This window comes from Plasmodium gallinaceum (assembly GCF_900005855.1).
Source record: "Plasmodium gallinaceum strain 8A genome assembly, contig: PGAL8A_v1_65, whole genome shotgun sequence".
NCBI lineage: Eukaryota > Apicomplexa > Aconoidasida > Haemosporida > Plasmodiidae > Plasmodium > Plasmodium gallinaceum.
Window position 1 is genome coordinate 938,502 of NW_021628225.1, and position 10,463 is coordinate 948,964.

General features: G+C 18.4%; 4 protein-coding genes across 4 annotated transcripts in view; 3 read left to right on the forward strand and 1 right to left on the reverse strand.

Annotated features, from left to right (window-relative positions):
* Positions 1-1,554: 1,554 nt before the first annotated feature.
* PGAL8A_00152400 (ribonuclease H2 subunit A, putative) lies at positions 1,555-2,421 on the forward strand (the record flags this gene model as incomplete). The annotated part of the gene is made up of 1 exon (XM_028675068.1): positions 1,555-2,421. One exon carries the CDS (start codon positions 1,555-1,557, stop codon positions 2,419-2,421), a length of 867 nt encoding a protein of 288 aa, XP_028526636.1.
* Positions 2,422-5,109: 2,688 nt separating this feature from the next.
* On the forward strand, positions 5,110-6,579 carry PGAL8A_00152500 (hexokinase, putative; the record flags this gene model as incomplete). Its single annotated transcript, XM_028675069.1, has 1 exon — positions 5,110-6,579. The coding sequence occupies one exon, from the start codon at positions 5,110-5,112 to the stop codon at positions 6,577-6,579; it is 1,470 nt and encodes a 489-aa protein (XP_028526637.1).
* A 1,511-nt stretch (positions 6,580-8,090) lies between these two features.
* On the forward strand, positions 8,091-9,056 carry PGAL8A_00152600 (conserved Plasmodium protein, unknown function; the record flags this gene model as incomplete). The annotated part of the gene is made up of 2 exons (XM_028675070.1): positions 8,091-8,845; positions 9,002-9,056. 2 exons carry the CDS (start codon positions 8,091-8,093, stop codon positions 9,054-9,056), a joined length of 810 nt encoding a protein of 269 aa, XP_028526638.1.
* Positions 9,057-9,093: 37 nt separating this feature from the next.
* Positions 9,094-10,463, reverse strand: part of PGAL8A_00152700 (conserved Plasmodium protein, unknown function) — a gene marked incomplete at both ends in the record, with an annotated part of 2,734 nt that continues 1,364 nt past the window's right edge. The window contains 6 exon segments of the mRNA XM_028675071.1: positions 9,094-9,136; positions 9,246-9,379; positions 9,519-9,573; positions 9,708-9,805; positions 9,808-9,840; positions 9,926-10,339. Of these exon segments, the coding sequence (XP_028526639.1) occupies positions 9,094-9,136; positions 9,246-9,379; positions 9,519-9,573; positions 9,708-9,805; positions 9,808-9,840; positions 9,926-10,339 (777 nt within the window).

Consider the following 10,463-nt stretch of genomic DNA (forward strand, 5'->3'; position numbering starts at 1 on the left):
TTAAAATTTTTTTTTTTTTTTTTTTTTTTTTTTTTTAAATTTTTTTTTTTTTTTTTTTTTTTTTTTTTCGAGTAAAATGTTTATTTCTTTATTAAAAAATTTTATTATTTTTTGTTGTAATTATATCTTTTATTTAAAATTTTTTTTTTGGGTACTTTTTTTGTAATTTTATTATAATATTTTTATTCGAAAAATTCTTATAAACCATATAAGGATCGCTAAAAAATATATTTTTTTTTTTTTTGTTGTTTTTTAATCAGTAGTCTTTAAATTCTTTTCATTTTTCTAATTAATAGAGTATGTTAAGAAAAATAATGATATTTATATTGTATCATTTTATATATTTTTATATATTTATATTTTTTTTTTTGTTGTTTTTTAATCAGTAGTCTTTAAATTCTTTTCATTTTTTTAATTAATAAAGAATGTCAAGAAAAATAATGATATTTATATGGTATCATTATATATATTTTTATATATATATTTTTTTTTTTTGTTTTGTTTATGACTTAAAATTTCTATACAATTTATCAGAAGACAAAATAAACATAGCCATTCATTAATTATACTACATTTAGTGAATAAATTAAAATGTTAAAAGGTATTTATTACATAAATAGAAAGAAAATCTTAAATAAATTATTTAAAAAAATATCATTAGTTTTATTATTTTAATAAAATATATTTGATATATTAAAACTAAAATAACAAGCAACATTTGACCCAATTAAGTTCTATAAAATAATTATATATAATAATATTGTATAAAAAAAAATTCTTAACACAAGAATTGTGTTTTCATTAAAAACATAAAGGCATTCTAATAAATTTATATGATGAAAATTTTACATGATTAAAAAATTGTCATATATTTTAATATTCATAGGAGAAAACTTCAGAACTCTATGTTTATGATATATTGGCATTTCATTAACAAAAAAAAATTAAACTCTATAATTTTTCATTCTGTGTATTAATAAAAAGCATATATCTTTTGAGTAAAACAAGTTTTATTTTATAAAAGAAAATTCTTTTTTCTTTTTGCCTTCTTTCAATAAAAGTAATTTTCATTAATTTTAATTTAAAATTACTTTGTTATTAAAAATTATTATTATATATTATTATAAATTTAAAAAATATATATTAAAATATAAGGAAAATTATTTCAAATAAAATTTAAATTAAAAATAAGGAATAAAATATATATTTTAACGGATATGTCTTTTAAAATGCGAAATTAGAACTTAAAAAAAAAAAATTTAATGAATAATGTTTTAAAAGAAGAAGAAAAAAAAAAAAAAAAAAAAAAAAAATATTATTTTATATTTATCATTTTAACAAGTAAATATGATAAATCAATATGAGAGTTTTGTGAAAAAGCATAATTTAATGTTCTTTTTGAAATTTTTTTCTGTATTTTTTTATTATATATAAATATTTAAGGAAAATTATATTGTAATATAAGAAAACGAGAAAATTTATTAACATGCTTTTTCTTTTAGAAATATAAATTAGTATATATAATAACAAATTGTACTAAATTATTTTCATGATATGGAACCAATAATTATTGATAATTTGTATGAATTTGGTGATGATGAAATCCGATTGGGTATAGATGAGGCTGGAAGAGGCCCAGTATTAGGGCCAATGGTTTACTCTGGCTTTTATTGTAAAAAAGAAGATGAAAAGTTGTTAAAAGAAATGAAAATTGATGACTCTAAAAAAATAAATGAAGGAGATAGAGAAAAGATGTTTTTAAAATTAAATAATGCAAAATTACCATTTGGTTGGAGAGTACATATATTATTACCACAAGATATAAGTGCAAAAATGTTAAAAAAACAAAAGTATAATTTAAATGAAATTTCTCATGATACAGCTATATCAATTATTGAACACGTTATAAATAGAGGATGTAATTTAACTGAAGTTTTTGTTGATACAGTTGGAAAAGCAAGTATTTATGAAGAAAAGCTACAAAAAATATTCCCTCATATAAAATGCACAGTCAAAGAAAAAGCAGATTCTTTATACCCAGTAGTTAGTGCTGCTTCTATATGTGCAAAAGTAACTCGTGACTTTATTTTAAAAAAATGGAAATATGAAGAACCAATTATTAATATTGATAATGGCTTCGGATCAGGTTATCCTGGAGATCCTATTACTAAAAACTTTTTAAAAAATAATTTTGATTCTGTTTTTGGATTTCCAAGTATAGTTCGCTTTAGTTGGTCAACTGCTGAAAATATGTTAGAAAATTTAGGAGATAAAATTGAGTGGTATGATGACGAAGAAAACAATGACTCAAAATCTATGAAAAGAAAAATTCCTTTTGATTATAGCAAGCTTCAACGACCTTTTATTAAAAGATCCACATTTTATTCGAAAAATGGGTTAGATTTAGTAGAAAATCTTTAATGAAAAGTAAAAAAAAAAAAATAACAAAATATATTTGATCTTTTTTAAAATTTTTAGAGAAAATATAATAAAATATGTTTTAATTTTTTCATTTTAAAGTTTAACAGATATTTTAATTATCTTAGAACTTTCTTATTTTATTAACTAATGTATATTTTTAATATTTTATAAATTCTCTTTAATGAACATATATTGGATTAATATTATAACTAATTTTTTGTTTTTTCTTTTTATTTCTATATATTATTTCACCTTATATTTTCATAATAAACTAAACATGTTAACATTTAAATAAATTTGTTAATATAAATAGAAAACTTTAATTAATTATTCCATTATTGCTATTATATATAAATATTTAATATTTTATAAGGATAAGTAATTCTTTTTTTTTCTTTAAAATCACGAGGTATCGAATTTGCAAAACTTTATAACATTTTGAATTATAATGAAATATAATAGAATAATGTTTTATTGATTCGAATGGAAATAATTTTATTTTAAATATATATAATATACTTAAGTAGATAATAATTAATTTTGTCTAAGAAAATTACTTCTAACTTTACCATTTTATTTTTTTTATATTCTACATTTATTTTTTTTAGCAATATTTTTATTTTATTATATGTTATTAATAAATCATCATTTTATTTTCAATATATCAATTATTCTTAAGATAGTACTATCTAAAAAAAGATAAAATAACTTCTCCCAAAAAAGTTTTTATTTATTATAATTGTTTTTTTTTTGCTTTGGCTAATATTTTTTCAAAAATCTTATTTGTATAAATACTACAAATATATCCACATTAATATTCAACTTTTTATTTCTCCATTCATTTAATATAAATCTTTATCATTGCAATGATAAAAAATTAAAAAATTTTTAACTCTATATTTGTTTATAATAATTAACAATTGCTTAAAATATAAAATGTAAAATGCTTTTATGCAATTCGTTTCTTAAAAATATAATATTCAAATGTTTATTTTATCAAAAAAAAAAAAAAAAAAAATTAAATTCATTGTAAAATTATTTAAAAAATTTCTGTATGTTTATTACATAAATATGAAATATTAAAACTATTTTTATAATATAGAAATTGCAGAATTAGTAAAAATTGTAGAGTTCATATCCTAACTTATACATTTTTTTTGTTTTGTATTATATGTTATTGAAAGTTTTCTTTTATATATTAAGAAATCTGAAAAAATAGATACTCTTCAATCAAGTTATAATTTCCCACTTTCATATTAAACGTTAAAATATTTTTAATTTTATTTTATTTTTATTATTTATATAATTAAGAGTTATATATATTTCAATGATAAGTTCAATGATTATAAGCATAATGATTAGAAATAATTTAACAAGAGTTAAGATGAGAATAAAATTTGTACATAAATAAAGTTACTCTTTTTTAATATTTAAGATCTCATATTCTAAAGATTTTTTTTTTTTTTTTTTTTTTTTTTTTTTTTTTTTTCTTACGCTTCAAGTATATTCGTGCATCCATGCAATTTTTTTTTTTTTTTAATTTAAATTGTATTTTTTTTTTCTAATGGTTTAACTTCTCTATTCTTTAAAGTAAAGGTATTCTTAAATTTGACTTTTAATAAAACATGTAATCACAAATATATTGTAAAACAGATCTATATTACTATAAAAAAAATTAAAAATTCTCAAATATGCAATTTTTTTTTATATATACGATATAAATATAAAAAGAAAAAAATTTAGAAGTATATATAGCATTATGCACTTAAATATATTTTTTTTTGGTTTTTAATAATAGTTTTTATTTTTAGCATTTTTATTTTTACAATACCTTTTTTTCTATAATTTTTTTAATATTTTACGAAAAAAAAATTATTTTCTTAAAAATATTAGTAATAAATATCTTTTATTATATTTTAATATTTTATTTAAAAATAACATACATTCTTTTTTAAATGTTGATAAATTAAATTTATGCTTTATCATCGTTTTTGTTTTGTTTTTTTTTTTTTTTTTTTTTTAATAATTTTTTTCATATATATACGTTTGCTCATATGTATATTCCACGTAGGGGATTTGTAATTAATAAATTTTTTATTCAATTTATTTAATTTATATTAAATTTAAATAAAGAATTACAAACATTATTTTTTAATTTTCATTTTCATGTTTAATTTTCATATTTAAATGTTTAAGTTGTCTTGATTAACTGTTACATTTAATTTTTTTTTCATATTATTTTTATTTATTTTTTATTGTTTTTTTGTATCAAATATATTCTTGTATTATTTTTTTATATATTCCATATTCTTTTAATATCATTTTTATATATTGAATTTTATATTTATTCAATTTGTATACGTTAAATTTCATGTATATATTCTATGTATATACTAAATTTTATATATATTTATATTATTTTTATTTTTTCACATTTATCCTTTTTTTATTTTTATTTTAGTTGTATATATTAATTTCACTGCAGTTTATATTATATAATTTTTGAAGCGTTATATAGTTATAATATTATTGATATTATGATTTAACTATTTATTTATTTTTATTTATACATTTTACGTTTATATATATATAAGTATTATTAGAAAAAAGTTTTATTACAATATATTATATTTATTTTCTTATCAGTTTTTTTTATTAATCTACATTTTATATATAAAATAAATAAAAATGGGAGAATACAATTTAGTACAGGATAACGTTGTATATTCAAAATTAGATACCATTGAATGTGATATCCCAATAAATGAAGAATTATTAGAAAGAATAAATAAATTTGTTGATCATTTAAGACTTCCATATTATCTTTTAGAAGAATTTGTAGATAATTTTGTATATGAATTAAAAAAAGGGTTAGAAGCACATCGCAAGCATCCCAATTTGTGGATTCCACATGAATGCAGTTTTAAAATGTTGGATTCATGTATATCTGAAATTCCTTCAGGTAAAGAAAAAGGAACCTACTATGCAATTGATTTTGGAGGAACGAATTTTAGAGCTGTTAGAGCTTCATTAGATGGAAATGGTAAAATTAAGAGAGATCAGGAAACTTACAGTTTGAAATTTACAGGAACTTTTTCCCATGAAAAAGGATTATTAGATAAAAATGCAACAGCTTCCCAATTATTTGATCATTTTGCAGAAAGGATAAAATATATAATGGGAGAATTCAATGATTTAGATAGTAAAGAAGTTAAAAGTGTTGGATTTACTTTCTCTTTTCCTTGCACTTCTCCATCAATTAATTGTGCAATTCTTATTGATTGGACGAAAGGATTTGAAACAGGAAGAGCTACAAATGATCCAGTAGAAGGTCGTGATGTATGTAAATTAATGAATGAAGCATTTACAAGGTCAAGTGTACCAGCAAAAGTTTGCTGTGTAGTTAATGACGCTGTTGGTACATTAATGTCATGTGCATATCAAAAAGGAAAAAGCACTCCACCTTGTTATATAGGAATAATATTGGGAACTGGATCAAATGGTTGTTATTATGAGCCAGAATGGAAAAAATATAAATATTCAGGAAAAATTATAAATATTGAATTTGGTAATTTTGATAAAGATTTACCATTAGCACCAATTGATTTAGTAATGGATTGGTATTCTTCTAATAGAAGTAGACAATTATTTGAGAAAATGATTTCAGGTGCTTATTTAGGAGAAATGGTTAGGAGATACATGGTTAATGTTTTGCAAAGTGCATCTTCAAAAAAAATGTGGATAACTGATACATTTAATTCTGAATCAGGTAGTGTTGTATTGAACGATACTTCAAAAAATTTTGAAGAAACAAGAAAAGTTGCAAAAGATGCATGGGATATTGATTTAACCGATGAACAAGTATATGCTCTAAGAAAAATTTGCGAAGCTGTTTATAATCGCTCAGCTGGTTTAGCTGCTGGTGCAATTGCTGCCATAGCAAAAAGAATAAAAATTATAGAACATTCTAAATTTTCATGTGGAGTTGATGGATCATTATTTGTTAAAAATGCTTGGTATTGTAAAAGATTACAAGAACATTTGAAAGTAATTTTAGCCGATAAATCTGAGAATTTGATTATTATTCCTGCAGATGATGGATCAGGAAAAGGTGCAGCTATTACAGCAGCTGTTGTTGCATCATGTAGTAATGTTTAATTTTAATAAATAATAAATAATAAATAATAAATATCTTTTATATTTATATACTTAAAATTAAGAAACTTATTATACATGTATTTTTTATTATTTTATTATCTTTTTTCCTTTTTTTTTTTTTTTTTTTTTTTTTTTTTTTTTTCTTTTTTTTTTTTTTTTTTTTTTTTTATTTTTATACTTTTTTCTGTTTTATTTTTTTTTATATTCTTTAATGGTTAAGAAAATTGGTTATAGTAAGATACGAAATATTTATAGAAAAGTATTTTTTATTTCAATTTTTATTATTTCTTATGTTACAATACTAAGATTTAGTTTATCCAATATTATTATAATATATATACGTCCATTTTATTATTATTATTGAATGTATTTTTTAATAACATTCATTTTTTTAAATTGAATGTAAAGTATTTAATTTATAAGATTTCATGCAATATATTACGGAAAAAAATATTTTTTCTAATATATTTCTATATTCATATCAATTTATATAGTAATATTTATAATAAATTTTTTTTTTTTTTTTTTTTTTATTTTAATTTTTTACTATAATTAATATGGATGGTGTATATGAGTTAATTGTAGCATTTAACTATTAAAAAAATATAATTATGATAAAAAGAGATAATTTTACGCATTTGTTTATATTAAAAAATTATTCGAATTTTGTTATGAATATTCATTTTTTATTATGAGAAGTTAAAAATTACATTAATAATAAATATTTCTAAATAGTCTTTTTTTTTTAAAAAATATGATGTTACATGTACTTGCTTATATTTTGCACAACGTTAATAAAGATTAAATTAAGTATTGAAAAAAAAAAAAAAAAAAAAAAAACTATAAAGATTATCAACTAAAAAAAGATTAAGTAAAAAACTGTTTTAAAACTTATGTAAAATATTAAGAATATAATTAATATAAAATAAAATTTAAATATCATATATTAAAATATTTCTTAAATACACAAACACATTTTTTGTAAAGAAATTTTTTATAATATTTTTATAAATATAATTTTATCTTAATTTTTATTTTTTGTACGTCTTATAATAAATTACATAAACCTTCTCTAATTAATAATATNTATATATATATATATATATATATATCACAACTAAGCTTTTTAATTTTTTATAAAATTTTTAGTAATAATATTTATAACATTACTTAAGGATTTTTTTTTTTTTTTTTTTTTTTTCTATTTTCCTCTTTTGTTCATTACTATTTTTAATTATAACTTTTATGTAATTTTTACATTGTTTTTTTTTTTAAAATATACAACTCACTAATATATAAGCACTTCATTGAATTTTCTCTAGCATATTATAATAATTTTTAATTCTTTTTTAGATTCAAATTCCAAATTATTTTACTTTTTTTTTGCATTTCTTATTAAGAAAAAAGTTAATATTGTTAATTCATGAAGAAAAAGGAAAAAAAGAAATGTATATTAATAAATACAAAATAGATTCCTGAAATTTTTTTTTTTTTTTTTTTTTATTCGTTAAATGCCTCGAGGAGGCCATAAAGGAGGTTTATTCCCAGTTAGTGGAATAAAATGGGGAATGAATGAGAGAATAAAAAAAAGGGGTTTATATCATAATAGGAGAGAAGATATTTTAACTCCAAGATGGGGATATAGATATGAAAATCAAAATAAAAAATATATACCTGATGGAAGTTCTAAATCATTCGATATAGATTCTTCTAAAGCTTGGCCAAATGAAAAAACACAATGGAATTATTTTTATAGTATCAATGAAAATAGATATATATGGCCAAGTATTTGTGCTTATAATCCATACATAAAAAATTATATTTTAAATGTTTTAGAAAATAGTGAAAATCATTTTAGTGGCATTGGATTAGATGAAGTATCAAATGAAAAGAACTTCAAAAAAAAAGATTATATAAGCTCTAATAATAAAAATAATTATTTGTATAAATTAGCAAATGAATTTAATAATTCTATCTATCCTCAAATTGAAGTTAACTTAAATAACAATTTAAAAAGAGGGAGAATTCAAAAATTATATGATATAGTGCGTGAAGAGAATATATGGAAAACTACTCAAAAAATTAAAACTATTGAAAGTAAAAATGTTTTTCCTTATGTTGATGATAATTCTACATTAATAAGAGAATTACCTTTATCCGAAATTTTATATACAAAAAGTAATTTACGTTTAAAAGTTAGAAGACATCCTAAGTGGATGAATGTACAATTTTTAAAGAAAAAAATAAAAATTCCTTATTTGTATAGGTAATCATTATATATCTTTTTTTTATTATATATACATTTTTTATTATACTGTCTATTCTCTTATATTTTTAATCTTCAAATCCTTAAATTAGCTTCATTTGATATTTTTAACAACTTTATCCATACATTTATGCTAATAATTTTTACTTTTTATAGAAGGAGAGTTGCAAGAGAAGAATTACAAAAAAAAGAATTTGGCTCATTTTTTTAGAATATGTAAGGAAAAAAAAAAAAAAAAAAATAAGATACTACTTTTTTTTAAAACCATGAAGTATTAGTTTTGCTCTTTCTCTATGTAAAATATGAAGAAAAAAAAAAAAAAATTAAAATTATATTTACATTCATTAAATGTAAAAATTTTAAAATATAATACTTTTTATATTTTTTTTTTTTTTTTTACCTTCTGTAATCCTGTATCATTTTTAAATTATCTTTTTCTTCTACCTTTTCATCTTCATTTATATTTCCACATATATTCTCAAAATTTATTTTATATTCATCCAATTTATAGATAAAGGTTAAAAAATCTATAGACTAAAAAGAGCATTTATTGTAACTTAATTTTTTTTTTTAGAATATTAATTTTTTTTTTTTAAAATAGTTATTTTTTTTTTTTAAATATTAATTTTTTTATGTAAAATATTAAACTTTTTTTTTAATTATTTTAAATTACAGTAATTTTCCTTGATATAAAATTTGAATCACTTTTACTGCATAACAATTTTTTTCTAAAAAAGAAAAAAAACATGTGTAAATATAAAAATTTTTTAGTTTAACCTATAAATTTCATTTTCATTTTTTATTATTAACTATATAAATTTTTGAAAATTATTCATTTAATTTATATAATATATAAAATTACGTGAAGTAATCATATTCTTTTGATCCATATTGCAAATATTTTAAATTTTCTATACATCTTATTAGAAATTGTAAATAATTGTTGGATGATTCATTTTTTAAGGTGGAAATTTGTTAACAATATCATCCACCTCCTAAAGTGTAAACAAATATATATACATTTAAATCATTAAGCACGTATATGTATTTTTTGATAAAAATGTATTGTATTCTAATTACTTTAAAATTTTCATTATTAGTTAAATCTTCTTTTTCTTCTTTTTCTTCTTTTATTGTTTTATCACTTTCTTCATCCGATTCCATATATTTCATAAAAAGAGTAGAATATGATTGATCTTTTTCTTCATCTTTTTTTTTTTTTTTTTCTTTTAAATTTTTCATTTGTTTTTCTTTTAGTATTTTTGTTGTTGTTTCATTCTTAGTTACTTTTTTATTTTCTAATTCAACAACAAATTCAAAAAGGTTTTTTAGAGATCTAGGTATAAAATTTGGATACTTTTTTATTATTCTTTTTGTTGTATTTAATTTAATGAATTGATAATATTCATGTAAAGGGTGATCTACATGTAAAAAAGGAAATTTTATTAATAAATCATTGTCTAATTTTAAATAGAATTCTACAATATCACTTTCCTACAAAATTAGTATACACAAATTATATATTAGTAAAATAAAGAAAATATTTAAAAAATACATATATTTTAATGTATATTTTTTTTTTTTTTTTTTTTTTTTTTTTGATATTACTAAATTAACA